The sequence below is a fragment of the Castor canadensis genome, chromosome 11 (genome assembly GCF_047511655.1).
Source record: "Castor canadensis chromosome 11, mCasCan1.hap1v2, whole genome shotgun sequence".
Lineage (NCBI taxonomy): Eukaryota > Metazoa > Chordata > Mammalia > Rodentia > Castoridae > Castor > Castor canadensis.
Window position 1 is genome coordinate 140068773 of NC_133396.1, and position 23018 is coordinate 140091790.

The 23018-nt window shown below is 44.7% G+C and overlaps 1 protein-coding gene across 2 annotated transcripts in view; it reads right to left on the reverse strand.

Annotated features, from left to right (window-relative positions):
* Smyd3 (SET and MYND domain containing 3) overlaps positions 1-23018 on the reverse strand; it is a 567702-nt gene that overhangs the window by 15020 nt on the left and 529664 nt on the right. The window contains exon 11 of one of the 2 annotated variants that reach the window (XM_074048803.1): positions 2184-2292. The exons of the other annotated variant lie outside the window; for it this stretch is intronic. Coding sequence (XP_073904904.1) covers positions 2184-2292 — 109 coding nt within the window. The remainder of the gene's footprint in view (positions 1-2183; positions 2293-23018) is intronic. 2 annotated transcript variants of the gene reach the window in all.

Consider the following 23018-nt stretch of genomic DNA (forward strand, 5'->3'; position numbering starts at 1 on the left):
TCATAAGGGCTGATGGTGGCCTGCACCATTGGCCAGACCATGTTACCTGGAAACCCATGCTAGATGTCCGTCTGGACTGGTTCCTGCTTGCCTTTGCAGCTGACAGTGTTCAATGCCCCCGCAGAGAGCTGTGTGTGATGGCAAGGACTCAGGCTCAGGGGAAGAGCAGGAAAGATCCAAGCATTCTCTGATTTCCCTCCCACGCATGTTGTCCTCTCAGGCGGCATCAGGACTTCAGCTGGATTTAAGAGGTTTCTACATACTGAGTGTTCCTTGAATGCCTCATCTATTGAAGGGGGCCAGCTGGGTTCCAAGACAGAGAGGAGCCTTGGATCCTAGCCTTGGCTTAATGACGTGCTCGTGTGGCTGTCTCCTCCACTAAACTGTCAGGACAACACTGGGTCTTATTCAGAGAATAAGAATTAATGGGAATAAGCCAGACCTGGCTCTGCCTCAGTGACTTCAGACGGGTGCTTGAATGTTTCCATGCTTTAGTGCGTGGATAGGAATGAAAATGCCTGTCCCACTGATCCCATATGGGCTGTCATCTGTCATGAGGAACAAGAAAAACCATGAATGTATGAGCAGTATCAATAGCTTCCCGCCCTATGTAAACATAAAGGAGTAATTCGGTCATTTACAAAACATGGTGAAATTTCCTCCATGTTCTTTTCTGGTTAAAACTTTTACACAGAGACCCTCAATAAGCAATTTTTTGTGGGAATACTACTGGGGTTTGAACTCAGGGCCGTGAGCTTGCCAGGCAGGTGCTCTACCTCTAGAACCACGTCCCCAGCCCTTTTTGCATTCATTATTTTTCTAGTAGGGTCTTGCTTTTATGACTTGTATGGCCTGGACTGTGATCCTCTTATTTCTGCTTCCCATGTAGCTGGGATCACAGGCACATGATGCCACACCTAGCTTTTTATTAGTTGCAATGGGATCTTGTTAACTTTTTGCCTGAGCTGGCCTCAAACCACAATCCTCTCAAATCTTGACCTCCTGAATAGCTGGAATGACAGGTGTGAGCTATGGCACCAGGCTTAATAAGCATTTTCTGCTGGTCTGGCTGACAAGTCCTGGCCAGACTAGGAGAGGGAAGACAGTAGGAAGCTGCTAGGTCCTTCCACTGGTCTGGAAAAAAGATGTCAGACCAAGTAAAAAGAACAGAAAGAGCTGAGTGCTTTCAGGAAGTCCTAGTGTTCCTGCTGTTGACTGTGGACTGATTTCAACTAGAGATCAGGAACAGCATTTGACAAAGCTTTACATTAGGGAATCTTATTTTTAGGAATCTCTTAGGTATTTATCATTTTTCTCACCTTAAGATGCCTGTGCTATGGGCTCAGCCAGCCCCTGGACACTCCCTGAGCAACCCCGAAGCTCCCCTGGATCCTTCCACCACAGCACTTCTGAGACAAGGACACTGTGGCCCAGAGGACCCTGTAACAGTGTCAAGTGCTCCCTATGAAACCCCATATGCCAGGTCTTCCTAGGACCTATTATGTAGGGGCCAGAGGAGCTCCCAAGCTCTCCTTTTGGGTGACTATGGACTGGAATTGAGGGAGTCCTGCAGGAGTGGGAGGGCCAGGCCAGCAAAGAGTCCTGGGCTGCTCTGGGCAGAGGAGACTAAGAGGGTAGAGAGTGTCCTGACCACCCTCTTCCCTTTTCACCAATAACTGCAGTTTTTTAGTTTCCACCTATCTTGCATGGCACTGAGCTAGCTACAAAGACCCCAGAGGCTCCTGCAGTCAGGAGAATGGGTGAGCAGGTATAGCTACCATAATGCAGAAGTGATATGCAGCCCTGGCACAGTAAGCCAAGGGCTATAGCGATAACAAAGACAATGACATTGGAGCTGGGCCTTACAGGACCAGGAGAGTTCGGCCAGGCCAAGGTGGTGGCGGCACTTAGGCAGCAGAGGTGGCTTTGTAGGAGTTAGCAGGTCAGGCTGGGTAATGGGGGTGTGACAAGGGAGTGGGGAGCGGAAGGGAGGGAGGGATGTAGAGGCTGCATAGGTGGACTGCAGACCAATGGTCAGGTCTTCCTACCATGCCAGGAGATGGGCTGTTTGGTGGGCGTGGAGAAGGGGGCTGCCCTCTATGGGCTGGGGTACGCATGTGGGGCCTGCAACAGCCCGAGAAAGGTGTCCCAGGCAGGAGGAAGGGCCTGAGTTGGCCACTCACCAGCCGCAGGTTCTTCATGGCCTGGGGGTACATGCCCTGGTGCAGCTGCAGCTTGCCCACTTTCATGACTTGCACACCTCTGACAGGGTGGCTTCCTGGGAAGAAAACCCTGGAGGGAAGCAAAAGGCAACAGGTGAGCAGTCCTCCCTCTGCCGTGGCAGACGCGGAGCAATGGACAGGGAGTTAACTCCACCATCTGGAAAGCACTGTGGGGGTGGCTCTCAGCCCCCAGTGCCCTCTGCCTTAGGAAAAGCCACACGACAGGCCTGCGTGCCTCCCTAGGAACACTGGAGAACAGAAACAGAAGCCTGCCCCTGCATTACGCCTGGGGGGACAATGAAGTTGCACTGTGGAATGCAAATTCCTCCATCCTTTTTCCCAAAAAACTCTAGCACTAGCCTAGCCCTGGACAGCCTCTCTGTGGACAACGTTTGTTGAGTGGCTGAATGAAAGTTTTTGTGATTCCCCCACACCTCTCCACTTACTGCAAAGTCCTCTGATTGACTTTTTTTTCGGAGGGAAGAAGGACCTCATTCTTGCCGGGCAGGCACTCTACTTCTTGAGCCATGCCTCCAGCCATGTTCTTTTTTTTTTTTTTTTTTTTTGCCTTAGTTATGTTTTAGATAGGGTGTTTTGTCTTTGCCCAAGGCTGGCCTCAGACCAAGATCCTCCTATCTCGGCCTCCTTGTAGCTGGAATTACAGATGTGAACCGTTGCCTCTAGCTTGCTTGACTCTTAGCTGTAGACTTCACCACAGTCTATCTTTCTCCCAGCACTCATTTGACCATCTCACTGGATCACCTGCTTTCTGTTAGGAAGCCTGCCTGTGTTTTCCAGGATGTCTGCATGCAGGAGGAACTGCACAGACTTGACCTCTTCCACAGAGAACAGAATAGAACAGGGGGCTGGGCAAGCCAAAGAGCAAGGGCTGGGGTCCATGTTTCAGGCCTCATGAAGAGCTGCATTAATTCCGCTCAGCAAGAGCTTGCTGTACACACTGCTGTACAGGAAGGGTCATGTCTGGCCGGGGAAATGCTGCACTGTACATACATAAGCTCCCTCCCCCAGCCCGCCAAAGTGCCATCGGACACAAGGTGCACTTCCAGTCTAGTGTTGGGCGCATCTCGATTTAGTGCCCAGATCTGGTGGGTGGGCTACACTTTATGCAAATGTCCAGGTCAAGTGTGTTGACCTGGACAGAGAAACTGATACAGTGTTCCATGAAGAGGAGGTGACTGCTGGTTGGCTGGGCTGGGGGAGGCCTCCTGGAGCAGGAAATTGGACATAGCTGGCCCCCAAGGATCCAGAAATGCTTGGGGGAGGGGGAGGAGAGAAGCTCCTGCATCCATGTGTTAGGGAGAAGAAGGAAGGACACACTCCCCTGGAGCTCTTCAGAGGGACAGGATGGTGCTGCCTCTGCAGAAGGCCAGCCCAGGAGCTACCCCTTAGGTCGCCTGCCCTGCTCTACCTGTCCTTCATTTCCAAGCCCCCAGAGCCACAGTTCAGCTCCCCATGTCACAGACACTCTGCACACCATGCCCTTTCTGGGATTCTTCCTTGAAATGTGATACAGAGACTTTCCACTGACGCTCTAAGAAGACGGGCTGCAGACCTGGGAGGACAGCACTGCATCAGGAGAGGCCGCCAGCCTCCCGCAAAGAACTGAAAAGCCAGGAAGGGGAGAAAGAAAGGAGACACCTGGGTCCTCACCTCCTGAGAATGCTGGGTCAGAGCTGTCATCTCTCTCTTCCCACAGGATGAACGCCATTATCTACTTGTATGGAAAAGATTGTCAGATCTGCAGACAAAAGGCTTAAGTGCTGGACACCATTATCAGAAGGTAATTACCCTGGACACATTCCCTGAAAGGCGCACCTGGATTCAGAACTTCATTTTATTGCTATGAATGTGGTGTAATTAAATTTAAAGGCCAAAAAAAAACCCCTCTATACTAATAATCTCTGCACTAAATGGGAGTCTGACACATTGGAGAGCAGGAGGAAAGAAAACCTTTGGTTGAATGATGGCAGTGACAGTGGTGTGAGTTATGCCGTGTCAGGTACCTGTGTGGGCACCAGAAAGATTAAATGAGACGAGGTCTCCTAAGGAGAGGGTGAGAGTCCCCAGGAGTCTCCTGGGAGCAGTGTCTGTGCTCCACATGCTGACTGTGGGCCTCTCTTCCGAGGCTTCCTAGCTGACTCCTGGGATAAGAATTCTGATCAGCACTGGCTGGCACCCCAGGAGCCCTGGTGATGCTCACTCCTGTGGAGTTCTGGTGACACTCACTGTGGGAGAAGCTCCCCTCCCAGGGTGCAGGCTTTTGGGGACGGGGATGGTGGATGGCCTGCCGGTGGTGTTCAAATGCAGCACTGTGCAAGATCAAGGCCAGACTGATCTTGATCTTGATCTCCTGATCAAGCCTGATCAGGAGAAGGAACAGGACACACTTGAGGACAAAGCAGGAATCTGGCTGAGAAGGTGAGGGAAGGTGGGCTCAGGCCCCCTGCTGCAAGATGTTGGGCTCAGGCCACCTGATGCCAGGACTGCAGAAGTTACAACTGAGTCCCTGCCCATGGGGAACAACAGTTAAGTTGCAGCGATAAGGCAAATCAAGTCACAACACAGAGAGGAGCCTGAGATCTACCGGACCACAGCATAGACAGTGAGTACCCGGGAGCGGCTGGGACCAGGCAAGTTGGGAAGCAGCCAGCATGAGCTGCTTTGGACTGGAGGAGAAGTGGGATCCTGGGCCAAGCCCCTGGGCACAGGAAGAACCACACTGCTCTGGCGATGGCCTGGAGCGAAGGAGTGCAATGGTCTGGCCAGGCTAGATGGGGCGTCAGTGCACCACCAGCATTGTCCGTCCTTCCTCTGGTAGGCAGTGAGGCACTACTTAAGGTGGCTGAGAGAGAAGAGCTAGGACAGTGACAATAAGAGAAGATTAGATACAAAAAAGGTTGCAGAGATGACTACAGGACCTGGGGACCTGCTGGGTACAGCAGAGTCACAGCTGACTCCCAGATTCAGAAACAGGAACACCTCCACAGAGACATGCAAGTAAACTGTTCAAATACCAAGAGCATTCCACTAGGCAGTCTACTTGTTGGGCACAGTAAATTTCCTTTTCACGTGGACAGTGTTAGCACCACATGTCCAGAACACGCCAGGCCTGGAAAGGGAAAGTGGCCTCTGGTGCTTCTCGAGGTATCCTGAGCAGAGCAGACAGAGGCACACACCAGCTCTCACTCCATCCTGTGAGCACCAAGGTCTTCTGTGGTATTTCACGAGGAGGCTGAGTCAGGGATCTGGACTGCTTGAGTTCAAAGCACACAGAAACACCTGCTGGTTTACCTCTGTGGTCTGCTAAGCTTTCTTGTATGTTCCAATCACTGCTTGGCTTCATTAGAGGTAACAGTTTCAGCACTCATAAGGCAGGAGAAAGCATTTCAGGAAGGTTTTAAAAATGAGATGCAAAGCACATTGTTGAACCTACAAGGAGAGTTTAACCTGTCTGCTCAAACTGAGCTCTCATTATGTGAATTTCAGCTGAGATGTATTGGAATGGTGATGGAACTGAAAAAAAAACCATCATTTTGCAACTCCTAGGGAGAAGGTGTCACTAGACGGAACCATTAGGTGTCAAGATGATAGAGAACCTCACAGGGTGGGATTGGGATGCTGCTATCTGAACCCCACGATCAGTCTCCATCAATGACATGGACACTAAAATATGAAGTGCTATCGGTGTGGGTTAGCACAGCATCCTTGCCAAACCAAACAAAATGGAATAAGATTAAATTCCATCTCAGAGGGAAAACAAAGATAGAGGAACAAGTAAAAGGTCCTGGGTTGGGACCTTGACCCAGGGTCTTCAACAGGTCAGTAGCATGAAAAGAAAAAGATAAGTGGGGAGGATGGAGGAGAACTGTCTAGATTAAAAGGGACTCAAGAGATATAACAACCATGTGTCATATGCTGAACTTGTGTAGCCTAAGTCAAACCAAACAATGGTAAAAAACATTACATTTCTCGGTGGATCAAGGAAATCTGAACATAAAACAGCATTGTGGATTTAAGACGATGTCCACATTTTGAGAGATATGAACTGAAGTGCATATGGATTAAATGATGTGAAGCTGGGGATTTGAGTTAAATACCTCCCAGCAAAATGTCCAGCAATGGTGGGTTATCTTGCTTCAGAAGAAGACAGGCAAAATATTTTTAAAACTATTTGAAGGCATAACAGAGCCACTGAGGCAGCAGGGTCTGAAGGAGTTACAATTGTGCAAAGGCTGGAAGCTGCGACTTTTCCCTTTGATGATTTGAAAGGAGACACAGAAATTGGCATTAAGGTTTCAACCAGGATGAGAAGGAGTTTAGGCAAACATCTCTGGGTTTCATTTGCGACCATCTAAAGGATTACAACCTAGGAAGAGACCAGAAACAGACTACACATCACCGAGAATGGCTCACTTTCAAATCTTGGCTGAATTAAGGTAGTTTGTTTCTACCCTGACTCCAGAAGCAAAAGTTAAACCTCCCTGAAGGACAGAACATCGTCCCAGGCCTCGAATAATCTCTACTTTTTTCTATACAGTGTTCCGCATTTGATAAAATTACAACCAGGCAAACTAAAAGACAATCATCTGAAAGCCAGATAAAAAACAGAGACAATGAAACAGACGTATAAGTACCAAAACAAGGTTCTCATATGTACTTTAAAATAACTGTAATAAATATGCTTGAGAACTTAAATAATAGGAAATAATATTAGCAGAAGATCAGAAATTATTATGTAAAAATAACTGCAATTCTAGAATTGAAAAACAGAAAACTAAAATTAGTAACTCAATACTTGAATATCAGATTAGTCACAGCTATTAATTCATGAATGAAGGTGGGGCAAAAACTTATATTCATTATAAAACATGGGGAGAGGAATGAGAAACAAGCAGGGATGTGGGAGGGCTCATGTGCATTACCTGGAACCTCAGATGAGAAAAGGGAAGGAAGCACAAGAGCAACATATGGGCTGCCATGGCTGAAAACTTTCAAACATGATGAAAGACAGCAACTCACAGATTCAGAAACACTTTGACTTGCACAAAGGAGATCCAGCAGAGGAGAGGTGAGAGGTAAAGCGTTCATGGCTGTGGAAGTTGGATGGTGGGTTATGTACTTCATTACATTACTCTGCTTTTGTGTACATTTGAAATTTTTGTAAGTGAAAATCCAGGGCATTGACTTTTACTTTTTCCACTTTCAGAAATGACAGACCCTTCTCTCTTGAGACACTTTGCCTTCTGCACCTACATTCATTGACAGTGGACTCAAGACAACCTTGTCCTGGAATTATTTAGCCAGGGCCTTTTGAAGAGTTCAGACGTTTCTATTTTGTAATGACATTACTTAAGTAATAAAAGTAGTTATTAAAAGTTTACTTTTACAGAGAAGGAAAAGGAAGGAGGGGAGAATAAATAAATAAATAAATGGACTCTGGTAGAAAGCTGCCTCAAGTTTCACAAAGTTTTGGAATTTCACTAAATGCTGAGCCATACATAGAAATGAAACGATGTACAGTGAGTGGTGTGCAGTGGTATTCCACACTGCCCTGACAGTGAGGACAGCAGCAGGAGCAGCTCTGCTGACCTTCAAATTAACAGGCTTTGTTTCAGTTCTGAAATTGTGGGTCACACACGTGGGGAACTGGGGCCCGGACTCAGGCAAAGGCATAAAGGCAGCTGGGCCTCTGTGTCGCCTGGCTCTGTTTAATTTAAAGCAGCTGTTGTGTGGAAGTGACTTAGGGCTTTGTAGTAGGGCAGTTTTACTTGTAATATACATCTGTTGGGTGTTTCTCTCTGTGTGTCTGTTTCTCTCTCCCTAAGATCCTACTAGGAAACAAAACCAAAGAAAGAAAAAAGACGGTCTAAGAAACCATGTCAGAATGAGAACGAGTTCTTACCATGACTTCAACCTACACAGTTTGTCTGGGTTGCAGCTGCTTTCCAGGGGCATCATCACTTAACAATTTTGTACCAATTAGACCTTTCACTCAAATGGCAGAGTTTTCTTATTCTCACAAGTTTGTCAGTTAAGAATTATTTGTATGTGATCCATTGTTCATAAGAGTCTCTTATCAGACATTAAGAACAGAAGTTTTTGTTCATTCTAAAGGCCCTTGGAATCCAGGCTCAGGGGCACAGAGAGGGGCCTGGGAAGCACAGCAGAAAGCATACAGAGTGAGCAGATGTAAGTCTTCCTTCTTCCTAAGCTGATTTTCTCAGGAATTCTCTCACAGTCACAGAACACTGACTTACACATGATGGTTGCACATTTTTTTAAATACACTGACAACCATAGAAATATACACTTTAAATTGATAAGCTGTATAGTATATGAATTATATTTCAATAAAGCTGTACTTTAAAAGACATTTTTAGACAAAGAAAAACAGAATTTGTCAAGCAGATCTTCACAGAAGGAATTTGTAAGATTCTTGGTAGAAGGAATGCAGTTCTCAATGTAAGGTCTGATAAAGAAGGAGTGAAGGCAGAGAACACCTGACATGGACAAATGTATGAATACTGACAAATAATAAAAACTACGATTTTTCATGGATTAAAAACACAACAAAAGCTGGGCACTGGTGGCTCAGGCCTGTAATCTAATTACTTGGCAGGCTAAGATCAGAAAGATCATATTTTAAAGCCATCTCCAAAAAATTCCAAGATGGCGGCTAGAGGTAGGAAGCAGAAAGCGACCCTCCTATAGTGAAATCTTGGAGAGACGCTGGAGACACACTTTGCAGGCATAAACACCGAGAAAAGGCATAACTTTGACTCCTCCACACCTCCAGCCGGCCCAGAGAATCTCCACTTCATGTTAAACGGAGAACCGAGGAGGCCACCGGGGCCGCCAGTGGCCGGCGCCCATACGGCTTGGGAAGACGCGGACCAGGTGAGCTTCGTGGTACCGCGGTAGCCCCACAGACAAGCCTGGGCCAGAGCAGCATAGCCCCCTGGACAGACTGACGTCCACCCGGGAAAAAAAGAGAAACTGAGTACTAAGCAATAAGAACAGTTAAGACACGCTGGAAAGAGGGTGGGGCGCCCTGAGCGCTGAAGATTGGGGGAAGGGAATCCTTCCCAGGACTGTAAATAAACGAGCCGGGCGGGCCGGAGAGGCTCTGGCGGGAGCGGGGCGCACCCAGCAACCAGGAGCGGGACAGCTTGTGAGAGGAGGGAAGACCCACTTCCCACGTGAACTGTAAATAAACACGCAGGCCTGACAACGCTGGGCAGTGTCACCTTTCCCAGTGCTTGGAAAGGGGAAAGCCTGTAGCAGAGGCCCCCCTCCCCCGCACAGGAGAACTCTGAGCAAACAAAGCCTGTGGGACCAGGTGAGTGCTAAGCTCACCCCAGAGATCTGCATAAATAACGCCGCCAGCTACAGGCTGAGAGCAGCAGGCAGGCAAGCCACAGTTGCAGATACCACTCTCAGAACTGCCTCTGGATGCTTTTTTTTCTTTTTCTCCCTACCTTTGATGAGAGAACAACCGAATTACACCTGCAAGCCGAAAAACTTACTGAAACTGTATTGCATTTGAACTGGGGACACTTGGGGTTTTTTTTTTTTTTTTTTTTAATCCTCTGTGTGTGTGTGAGTGTGTAGTTTTGTTCTACTTTATGCATCCCCTTTGATGAGACAACTACAGAACAACATCTGAGGCACCAACTCCAGGACTGGAGATTGAGACGGACATCCAAATTATTAAGACTGAAACTGCATTGCATATAAACTTGGAAGTTTTTGGTTTTTTGTTTTTTGTTTTTTTTTTTAATTTTCTATTTTCCATTTTATTTTAATTCATTTTTATAAATAGATATTACTTTCATATACTTATTTTTTATTTTTTTATCTTTGATTTTCAATCCTCTCTCTGTCTCTCTATTGTCTGTTCAGCTTACTGTCGATTAGTACACTAACACTCCCTGTTTATACCTTTGAAACTCTCTTGTCTGATACCTTCTTCTGCTTTCTCCCTCTTGTCTGTATATTTGTTTTCCCCTTTTCTTTAACTTCTTGCTTTCCATCTCAGCTCACTCTTCCATTCTCAATATTACCATTGTTATTATTACAAGCTAGAAAATACTTAATTGCACACAGTACAGGGACAGTAACAACACCAAGGACAATGACAGGAAGACAGAAAAAACAAGGAAACCAGTTTCCCCACAGCAAAAAATTAGTACAGGAACCAGAGGGGAATGAAGAGAACAGAAACTCAGATCCAGACTCCAACAAAATGAAGATAAACTATGCCAAAGGACCCAATGAAGCCCACAAGAATAATTTAAAAGAAGACATACTACAAGTACTCAATGAGAATTTTATAGAGATGATACTGGATAGGGTCAACCAAAATGTACAGGAGACACTCAAGAAATTCCAAGACAATAAAAATAGAGAATTTGAAAAAGCAAAAGAAGAAATAAAGGAAACCATAGAAGCACTGTATAAACACCAAAGTGAAAGAGAGAACACAATGAATAAATGGATAAATGAACTCAGGACAAAAATAGACAACAATAAAGAAGAAAACAGCCAGGATATGGAAAACCTCAGAAAAAAGAATGAAACAGAACTGCAAAACAAAACGGAAGGCCAATCCAGCCGAATAGAACAAACAGAAGACAGAATCTCAGAACTTGAAGATGAAATGGTAATTAAAGGAAAAACTGAAGAACTACTAATTAAACAACTCAAGACCTGTGAAAAGAAAATGCAAGAACTCACTGACTCCATCAAAAGACCAAACTTGAGAATCATGGGCATCGAAGAAGGAGAAGAGGTGCAAGCGAAGGGAATGCGTAATATATTCAACAAAATAATAACGGAAAATTTCCCAAATCTAGAGAAAGATATTCCCATACACATGCAAGAGGCCTCCAGGACACCAAACAGACCAGATCAAAATAGAACTACTCCACGACATATCATCATTAAAAGAGGTTCAGAAACTAGGGAAAGAATATTGAAGGCTGTAAGAGAGAAAAAACAAGTAACATACAAAGGTAAACCCATCAAAATCACAGCAGACTTCTCAACAGAAACATTAAAAGCAAGAAGAGCGTGGGGTGAGATCTTCCGGGCACTGAATGAAAATAACTTCAACCCCAGGATACTCTACCCAGCAAAGCTATCATTCAAAATAGATGGAGCAATAAAAGTCTTCCATGATAAGCAGAAACTAAAACAATATGTGACCACAAAGCCACCATTACAAAAGATTCTGCAAGGGATCCTGCACACAGAAAGTGACACCCAACTTAACCATGAAAAGGCAGGCAGCACCAAACCACAGGATAAGAAAAAGCAAGACAGTAGAGAGTAACATCAAGTTAGGTACACACAATCAAACCTCCAAACAACTAAGATAACTAAATGGCAGGAATCACCACATACCTATCAGTACTAACACTTAATGTTAATGGACTTAATTCACCCATCAAAAGACACCGTTTGACAAAATGGATTAAAAAAGAAGATCCAACAATTTGTTGCTTACAGGAGACTCATCTCACCGACAGAAATAAGCATATGCTTAGGATGAAAGGCTGGAAGATTTACCAAGCCAATGGCCCCCGAAAACAAGCAGGAGTAGCAATACTTATCTCTGACAAAGTAGACTTCAAACCTACATTGATCAAACGAGATAAAGAAGGACATTCCATACTAATAAAAGGGGAAATAGACCAAAAGGAAATAATAATCATCAATCTGTACGCACCCAATGTCAACGCACCCAATTTCATCAAACATACCCTGAAAGACCTAAAAGCATATATAAACGCCAACACAGAGGTTGTGGGAGACTTTAACACTCCATTAGCATCAATAGATAGGTCATCCAAACAAAAACTCAATAAAGAAATCCAAGATCTAAAATATGCAATAGATCAAGTGGACCTAGTAGATGTCTACAGAACATTTCATCCAACCTCTACACAATATACATTCTTCTCAGCAGCCCATGGAACCTTCTCCAAAATAGATCATATCCTAGGGCACAAAGCAAGCCTCAGCAAATATAAGAAAATAGAAATAATACCGTGCATACTATCTGACCACAATGCAGTAAAAGTAGAACTCAACAACAAAAGTAAAGACAAAAAACATGCAAACAGCTGGAAACTAAATAACTCATTACTTAATGAAGAATGGATCATCGATGCAATAAAAGAGGAAATTAAAATGTTCCTGGAAGTCAATGAAAATGAAAACACAACCTACCGGAACCTATGGGACACAGCTAAGGCAGTCTTGAGAGGAAAGTTTATAGCCATGAGTGCATATATTAAAAAGATTGAAAGATCCCAAATCAATGACCTAATGATACATCTCAAACTCCTAGAAAAACAAGAACAAGCAAATCCCAAAACAAATAGAAGGAGAGAAATAATAAAAATAAGAGCTGAAATCAACGAAATAGAAACCAAAAAAACCATACAAAGAATTAATGAAACAAAAAGTTGGTTCTTTGAAAAAATAAACAAGATCGATAGACCCCTGGCAAACCTGACTAAAATGAGGAGAGAAAAAACCCAAATTAGTAGAATCAGGAATGCAAAAGGGGAGATAACAACAAACACCATGGAAGTCCAGGAAATCATCAAAGACTACTTTGAGAACCTATATTCAAATAAATTTGAAAATCTAAAAGAAATGGACAGATTTCTAGATACATATGATCATCCAAAACTGAACCAAGAGGAAATTAATCACCTGAATAGACCTATAACACAGAATGAAATTGAAGTAGCAATCAAGAGTCTCCCCAAAAAGAAAAGTCCAGGACCTGATGGATTCTCTGCTGAATTCTATCAGACCTTTAAAGAAGAACTGATACCAACCCTCCTTAAACTGTTCCACAAAATAGAAAGGGAAGGAAAACTGCCTAACACATTTTATGAAGCCAGTATTACGCTTATCCCAAAACCAGGCAAAGACACCTCCAAAAAGGAGAACTATAGGCCAATCTCCCTAATGAACATTGATGCAAAAATCCTCAACAAAATAATGGCAAATCGAATTCAGCAACACATCAAAAAGATTATTCACCACGACCAGGTAGGCTTCATCCCAGGGATGCAGGGGTGGTTCAACATACGAAAATCAATAAACGTAATAAACCACATTAACAGAAGCAAAGACAAAAACCACTTGATCATTTCAATAGATGCAGAAAAAGCCTTTGATAAGATCCAACATCATTTCATGATAAAAGCTCTAAGAAAACTAGGAATAGAAGGAAAGTTCCTCAACATTATAAAAGCTATATATGACAAACCTACAGCCAGCATTATACTTAACGGAGAAAAATTAAAACCATTCCCTCTAAAATCAGGAACCAGACAAGGATGCCCACTATCTCCACTCCTATTCAACATAGTACTGGAATTCCTAGCCAGAGCAATTAGGCAAGAAGAAGGAATAAAAGGAATACAAATAGGTAAAGAAACTGTCAAAATATCCCTATTTGCAGATGACATGATCCTATACCTTAAAGACCCAAAAAACTCTACTCAGAAGCTTCTAGACATCATCAATAGCTATAGCAAGGTAGCAGGATATAAAATCAACATAGAAAAATCATTAGCATTTCTATACACTAACAATGAGCAAACGGAAAAAGAATGTATGAAAACAATTCCATTTACAATAGCCTCAAACAAAATCAAATACCTAGGTGTAAACCTAACAAAAGATGTGAAAGACCTCTACAAGGAAAACTATACACTTCTGAAGAAAGAGATTGAGGAAGACTATAGAAAGTGGAGAGATCTCCCATGCTCATGGATTGGTAGAATCAACATAGTAAAAATGTCGATACTCCCCAAAGTAATCTACATGTTTAATGCAATTCCCATCAAAATTCCAATGACATTCATTAAAGAGATTGAAAAATCTACTGTTAAATTTATATGGAAACACAAGAGGCCACAAATAGCCAAGGCAATACTCAGTCAAAAGAACAATGCAGGAGGTATCACAATACCTGACTTCAAACTATATTACAAAGCAATAACAATAAAAACAGCATGGTACTGGCACAAAAACAGACATGAAGACCAGTGGAACAGAATAAGGATCCAGATATGAAGCCACACAACTATGAGCAACTTATCTTTGACAAAGGAGCTAAAAATATACGATGGAGAAATAGCAGCCTCTTCAACAAAAACTGCTGGGAAAACTGGTTAGCAGTCTGCAAAAAACTGAAACTAGATCCATGTATATCACCCTATACCAAGATTAACTCAAAATGGATCAAGGATCTGAATATCAGACCCCAAACTCTTAAGTTGATACAAGAAACAGTAGGAAATACTCTGGAGTTAGTAGGTATAGGTAAGAACTTTCTCAATGAAACCCCAGCAGCACAGCAACTAAGAGATAGCATAGATAAATGGGACCTCATAAAACTAAAAAGCTTCTGTTCATCAAAAGAAATGGTCTCTAAACTGAAGAGAACACCCACAGAGTGGGAGAAAATATTTGCCAATTATACATCAGACAAAGGACTGATAACCAGAATATACAGGGAACTTAAAAAACTAAATTCTCCCAAAACTAATGAACCAATAAAGAAATGGGCAAGTGAACTAAACAGAACTTTCTCAAAAGAAGAAATTCAAATGGCCAGAAAACACATGAAAAAAATGCTCACCATCTCTAGCAATAAAGGAAATGCAAATTAAAACCACGCTAAGATTCCACCTCACCCCTGTTAGAATAGCCATCATCAGCAACACCGCCAACAACAGGTGTTGGCGAGGATGCGGGGAAAAAGGAACCCTCTTACACTGTTGGTGGGAATGTAAACTAGTACAACCACTCTGGAAAAAAATTTGGAGGCTACTTAAAAAGCTGGACATCGATCTACCATTTGATCCAGCAATACCACTCTTGGGGATATACCCAAAAGACTGTTACTCCAGAGGCACCTACACACCCATGTTTATTGCGGCACTATTCACAATAGCCAAGTTATGGAAACAGCCAAGATGCCCCAGCACAGACGAATGGATTAAGAAAATGTGGTATCTATACACAATGGAATTCTATGCAGCCATGAAGAAGAACGAAATGTTATCATTCGCTGGTAAATGGATGGAATTGGAGAACATCATTCTGAGTGAGGTTAGCCTGGCCCAAAAGACCAAAAATCGTATGTTCTCCCTCATATGTGGACATTAGATCAAGGGCAAACACAACAAGGGGATTGGACTATGAGCACATGATAAACGCGAGAGCACACAAGGGAGAGGTGAGGATAGGTAAGACACCTAAAAAACTAGCTAGCATTTGTTGCCCTTAATGCAGAGAAACTAAAGCAGATACCTTAAAAGCAACTGAGGCCAATAGGAAAAGGGGAACAGGTACTAGAGAAAAGGTTAGATCAAAAAGAATTAACCTAGAAGGTAACACCCACGCACAGGAAATCAATGTGAGTCAATGCCCTGTATAGCTATCCTTATCTCAACCAGCAAAACCCCTTGTTCCTTCCTATTAATGCTTATACTGTCTCTACAACAAAATTAGAGATAAGGGGAAAATAGTTTCTGCTGGGTATTGAGGGGGGGGGAGCGGGAGGGGGTGGAGTGGGTAGTAAGGGAGGGGGTGGGGGCAGGGGGGAGAAATGAACCAAGCCTTGTATGCACATATGAATAATAATAGAAAAAAATAAAATAAAATAAAAATAATAAAATAAAAAAAAAAAATAAAGTCATGAAAAAAAAAAATAAATAAAGCCATCTCCAAAATAACCAAAGCAAAATAGGCTGGAAGTGTGGCTCAAGCTGTAAAGCACCTGCCTAGCAAGCGTGAAGCCCTGAGTTCAAACCCAAGTTCCATCCCCCAAAAATATATATATATTAATAAATAAGATAAAAGTAAAATGCCATCTTTCATGACAAACAGGTTAGTAGGGAGAAAATGGGACTTACGTGTTCTAGGGCCTCCTGCCTCCACAAGGAACATCCAGCAGTTGCACCATACTTTCTTCATGGTTCTTTACACAGGTTGTCTGTGACTCATGGACCCTTTGCCACAGATGATATTAGGATATTTAATAAAGTGTTCAAAATGGCCAAATGTTCTGTTTCAATTTTGGTATAAAGCCATGAAGAACAGTCAGGTCAAGACTTGATCTAGGGATTTAATGATCTCAAAGATTGAGTGTTGAAACAGTAGGAAGGGAAACTGGTTTCTAAGGATAATCAAACCTGTCCCTTCTTTAGAAGGGACAAATCTAAGTTACACGAATTTAAAATGAAGAAGTTGCACAGTTTATTTAAGTGGAAGATAAAATATAGTTTAGCACTGATACGCTTACCAAGTTGTATATGTTTGTATTTATAATGGTCTCCAACGCCACGACATATATTTCACTAAGTAATTGCTACAGATGCCAAATACTCAGGAACCCAAGAACCTTGAAGAAGTCTTAGGACGGGCTCCCGAAGCACAGGTGTGGGAGGCCCTGCTATAAAATATTTTCTTGAGTGATTTCAAGGCATAAGGTAGCTTGTTGGGGCAGAGGACCTGGTACTGCTTAGATAGAATAGAAGAAAGTGGGTCTAGAACAGTGGTTGTGAACTGCTGCTAAGGCCAAATTCCACTTGCAACACGGTTTCATAGATGAAGTTTTACTGGGATCTGCCCATGCCCATTCATTTGCATATTGTCTGCCACTGCCCTCGTGCTATAAGAGCAGAGCCGGGTTGGTGACTATGGCTTGCAAATCCTAAAATATTCACTGTGCACTCTACAGAAAAAATTGCCAATGCCTGGTCTGCAAGAATAAGAAGCTAGCATGGGGATCCTTTACCAAAGAAAATTCTAGAATAGACAACTGTAAATATGTCCCAGAAATGTCTAGTTGTCTTTGAATAATGACACTGATAACAGTGGCGGTTACTGTGGTGAGAGCCTTTTTGCAGCATGCCGGGCACGGATGCAGGGACTTTGTATATTTTAGCTCTACTGGTTCTCAAAACAATCTTTTGCAAGTGCCCTTCAGTGATGATAATGTGATCAGTGATTCTTCTTTGCAAATGCGATGATAAAACTAGACAAAATTCCCAGAGGCAATCACTTAGGGTATCGAGAGGAGGCCAAAGGTAGGTAACAAACGGAGAAGCATTTATGCTTTATGAACAGCTCTAGCTTAGGCTGAGAAATGCACCGCTGTAGGGTTTTTTTGCCCAAGGCTATTCCCGTTCACCTCTCCCACTGAGTGGGCCTTACAGGGAAAGGATAAGCTCTGTATACTACCGGGGTAGCTGGGAAGTCACATCACACAAACCCAGCAAAGAAGGTCAAAGGAGGCTTGAGAACTGACAATGTCAGACCATTCACTGCTGTGACCAAATACTTGTGAGCAATAACTTGACACCCTGACTTGGCTCGTGATTTCAGTCCATGGCAGCTGACTCTAGAGACAAGGCAGAACACTATGGTGGACAGACTGTGGGGGAAAAGAGCTGCCCTCATCATGGCAGCCGGAAGCAGAAAGAGGGACCGAGGAAGGGGCCTGGGACAGTGACCTACTTCCTCGAATCAGGCCCCACCTCCAGAAGAGTCCACCATCTCCTAATAATGCCATCAAAATACAGATCCATCAGAGGACAATTAATCCGTCAACCAGATCACAGTCCTTGTGCTCAATCACCTCTCAATGACTGTATCCACCAGCTGGGAAGCAAACCTTTGACACATGAGCCTTTTGGGGGACACTGCACGACCAAACCCTAACAAGAACATCAGTGAACCTCTTGGGACAAGTGACCAGCAGAAAGAGGAGCATCAGTCAAGGTGTCTGAGCAACTCCTTGGCCCAAATCCTTGGCTGACTATTAAGCTGTGGAGGCACAGGGAGACCTCTTGGAAACCAGGCTAAAAAGATGAAAAAGGGGAAGAAAGATTAAAATGCCAAAGAAAGATGGAATCAGCAAGCTGTCCTGTACTGTCCACACACTGCAGCTTAAATTCAAGGAAGTGACAAACAACACACAACAAATGACTAACAACCACCCTCAGAACAGCAAAACAGAATGCAGTTACAGCTTGTTATTTAAAATGCTCAGTTTTCAACTCAAAATCAATAGAATTGCTATGCCAGGGAGAAAAATGTTTCCCAAATAAACCCAATCCTAATCTCCAGGATCTGTGAACTCATTGCCTTACCAGTGTGATGAGGGCAAAGGACTCAGAGAAAGGAAATGATCCTAATCATCTAGGTGGATCTGGGCTTATCACACCATCTTTAAAAGGGCGGAACCATTCCCAGGTTTGCTGACAGATGTGCAATCAGGGAGATGCCCTATTGTGATTTTGAAGATGCAGAAAGGAACCATGAGCTGATGTATGTGGGCCACCTTTCTGAGTCGGAAAAGGCAAGGAAACTGACTTCTAAAGAACGAAATCCTCCCATAGAACTTCCAGAAGGAACACAGCCATGGTCACATCTTGATTTTAGACCAGAAAGGCCCATGTAAAACTTCTGACCAAAAGAACTATTTAATGATATATTTGGAACTGGGTGTAGTAGTTCACACCTGTAATCCCAGCTATGCAGGAGGTGGAGGTAAGAGGAGGGGTGAAGTGGCAAGAGTGGAAGACTGGGTGTCTCAGCCTAAATGCTGACATGTGTGGGGGCCCTAAACAACATGGTGAGAGAGGCTGCGATTTGCAGGGCATTGGCAGAGGGCATGCCAATTTGGTTTTCAGCGTACTCCTGTGTTTCAGGAACTGGAGAGGCAAGAGAAAATTCCTACCTCAGCTCATCAGTTTCTAAGTCTGAGCACAGCAATCTGTTGTCCACTCGTAGGTGCCACAATTGCCAAGGGCAGTCTGTATGTGACGTTCCTGGCAGACACTGAGACACTGTTCAGAGACATTGATTTATTTATTGGTGGAACTGGGGTTTGAACTCAGGGCTTCATACTTGCAAAGCAGGAGCTCTATTGCTTGAGCCACTCCTCCAGTCCATTTTGCTCTGGTTGTTTTGGAGATGGGGTGTCACAAACGATTTGCCCAGGCTGGCCTCCTGATCTCAGCCTCCCAAGTAGCTAGGATTACAGGTGTGAGAGCCCAGCATCTGTCTACCTGCCCACTGTCGTATGCTGAAAATTAATAATAATAAAAAAAAACAGGTGAAATAAATCACAGATCTGTATAAAATGGAAAGACACTCTGAGTCCATGTATGGACAACTCACTATGGAAAAGTGTTAATTCTCCCCAAAGTGATCTATAGGTTAAGCAATTCCTATCAAAATCCCAGCAGGTGTTTTTGTACATATAAATAAGATTATTCTAAAATTCCTATGGAAAAGCAAAGAAACTAGAGCCTTTTCATATAAATTTGAAAAAGAAGAACAGAATTGAGGGGGAGGGTCTTTATCTGACCTCCAGCATTTAGAAGTACAGCAACTAGCAGAAGGCAGGAGCCCAGCACTCTCACTGATTCTGGGCATCCCATGTGTCCCTCTGTTCCCGGCTGTCCACTGCATTGTGGAGATGCAGGTGGGGTGCAATGCCAGAGGGGTGTCTGAGCATCTGTGGATATCAAGTGGTCGTCGTAGTTATTTACTTTTTTTTTTTTGTGGTACTGGGGTTTGAACTCAGGGCCTCACATTTGCTAGGCAGGCGCTCTACCACTTAAGCCATGCCCCCAGCCCTACTTACTACTGAGCAAGACTCCCCCAGACATGTGGGGATGAAATAACGACCATATTCTTATGCTCACATAAATGGGGGTCAGACAATGAGACGGTGCAGCAGGAGGGCCTCTCCTCTGCTCTCCAGTCTCTGATGACAGTGCTGATGGCCACGGTGTGGATGGAGGAATGGAACCTGCTGGGGAAGAAAGACCGTGAGCAGAGCAGTGCCCATTATCATGGCAGCTTCCTTGCAGGACTGTCTCCCATCCTCACAGCTGTCCAGGGTCACACACCGTGTCAGGAGCAGCCCTGTCACCTGGCTGTGCACAGGGAACTTCAGGATTTGTGCAGCTGGAAGTAGTGCTACCACATGTAAGTTATAGCAATTCTTACTTTTTAAAAAAAGTGGGGGCTCATTTTTGCTGCCAAGGAAAAGAACCTCACTGCCTCATGCAGGAGAGTTCCCTGTGCTGTGTGTGTGTCACCATTGCTCTTCCAGGAGCCCATGAGGAGCAGTGCTGGGTGGCACAGCACTGTCTGTCTGTCTCCACCCCCTTCCGCCTGGTTCCTGACACTTAGGCCAAGGACCTGCCAACTGCCTCCTTGCTCTCAAAGCCGAAATTCACCTTCCCAGGGACCCTGTCCCCAGTTCCCGCCTTCCAAACCTTTAGACAAGCCTGATCTCACTGGGGGTGTGTTGGGGGGTGGAACACAAGCACTCTGATCGAATCCCAGTCGTTGATGGTTAAGGATTTCAAAGGTGCCCTTGCATATTGAAGGAGACATTTGTATTAACTTGAGAGAATTCCCAATGGATAAAATTTGAAACCACATAGTACGTGATGAATTTTTGTCAGGGAGAAGAAAGCATCATTTTGGGCAAAAGCGCCTCACAGGATTTTGAAAACCAACCTGGAGAGGAGAGGAGTCTCATGTGAGTGGGGGCCACAGCCAAGTGTGACAGGTCTGGAGGTGAGTGGCCTGCTGGTCACAGCTCGGGCTTGCTGCGGACATCCTTTATGTTACTCAGCCCTGCCAGCAAGTGCAGGATGGGGAGAGACGGGAAACCTCTGACTGGACCCGCCACTAAGCAGGGAGAGGAGGGGTCTGGGCGCCTCCTACTTTCTAAGCTGAAGAGATTTGGTGAGATTTGCACCATGAGCTCTGTGGTCTACCATCCTCCCCTGCTAACCTTCGGTGCGACTGGGGCAGTCAGGTGATTCTCCTGGCTCGTCCCTTCTACAGTAACAGGCTGGGTGGCCCTGCTTCCGGTTATTAAAGGTAACCACCTGCTCAGAGCTATGAGGAGCCAGAGATCCCCCCATCAGCCCTGTCACTTAGAGGGTGACAAGATCACCTAGACCGTTGCCCCAAGTCCTTCTACAGACCTATTGTAATGCTTGGTACACAAAAGGTGCTAAATTAGTACTTGCAAACTAGTGGCTGGTTTCCTAGTGTCCTGAATGTGAGTTCCCAGTACTCCCTCTCCCTCTCCCTTCCAGTCCTATCTCTGCTGGGAGACAGCTATGGGTCACACCCAAAGTCCAGAATAAGACCCCACAGTGAACGAGGGGACAGTCCAACTTACTGAGGTCGTGGCATAACTGTGGCAAATGGTGCACCTTTCATTACCACCACAGACTCCAGAAACTGGGCCAGTTCTTTCGTCCTCTCAGGGAGAGGTCTGAACTAGGGTTCTGTGAAGCTGGCTCTCAGAGACGTGTTCCCAAAGCCTCCCTATCATGGAGTCTCCCAAAAAAAGAGGTCAAGGGCATCTCATGAAATACAGCACAGGAGTTGCCAGAATCCAGGACTGCAGGGGACACCCAAAGAAATGGCAAGGGACTTGTGACACAGGTCCAGTCCAGGTCGGCCCTGGGACTCAGAGGCCTTGTGCTATTTCCATAGGCAGCACCCTAACGAGACAGGTGTCCCCATCACCCCTCATCTACAAGGCACTGCTGTCACAGAGGGATGGGCCCAGAGTGTGTTATGAGTCTGTGACACTGCAAGTGAGGGGCGAGAAGGGGTCCAGTTAGGAAAAATAGAATTTAGGGCTGAGGCGCAGCTCAGTGGCGGGGCTCGTGTGTGCCATTGAGCTATCTAGGCCCTGGGCTGATTCCATGATACCACAATACAGTACAATAAGACAGAATTTATGACAATGACAAAGCTGTAGTCAACTTAGTTATTAAATTAAAGGAGAGAGGACAAATGATTGGGGTAACACAAATAAGCGTAACCTCAAATCCTTGATGTTGGCCTTCAGATATTTTTTATTTACAGTTGTGTGAGGTCTAGGTTCTAGAAATTTCCTTCATACCAAATACCCGTGCCAGGCCATAGGCTGGTGGTTCCCGCCTATAATTCTAGCTACTTGGGAGCCTGAGACTGGGAGGATGGTGGTTTGAAGCCACTCCAGACAAACTGTTTACAAGGCTGCATCTCCAAAATAATCTGAGCAAAAAAGGGCCTGCAGGTGTGGCTCAAGTGGTAGAGTGCCTGCTTTGCAAGTGCAAAGGCCTGAGTTCAAAACCGAGTCTCACCGAAACAAAATATACTGGTGCCAGGTAAATGAAGTCTAAAGAAAGAGTTTTAAGTGCTGTAATCTTTGCACCCTTTCCCACCTGCACTTGGCAGGGAGCTGACATCTTGCAGCCGCTCTCTATGCTCGGTTGCACAGGGTGGTCTGTGGTTCATGGATTCCCTGCTCACAGGACTGGACTTTGCATTGCTCCAAGATACCCAGAGATAAAAGGAAATCTACACCCTTGACATGGTGCATGCCTTGGGAGAGGCACACTGGGAGGACCCTCCACTCGCTCGTTCATGCACTCACTTGTTCAATCAAGCCTTCGCAGTCTACACCACCATTTGCTGAGCACCCATATACGCCAGGTCCTGTGGAGATAACATGGGAAATAAGGTGGACAGTGGCTCAGATCATCATGGAGCTGACACAGCTATGGAGGTGACTGCATCGAGGGGGATTAAGGTGTTCTGGGAAGGCTCCCAGAGGGTCCATGGGCAGGCAGACCTACCCTATCCTGCAGGGTCATCAAAATGTCCCAGAAAAGGAGAGATCTGGGTTGGGGGCTGACAGATGAG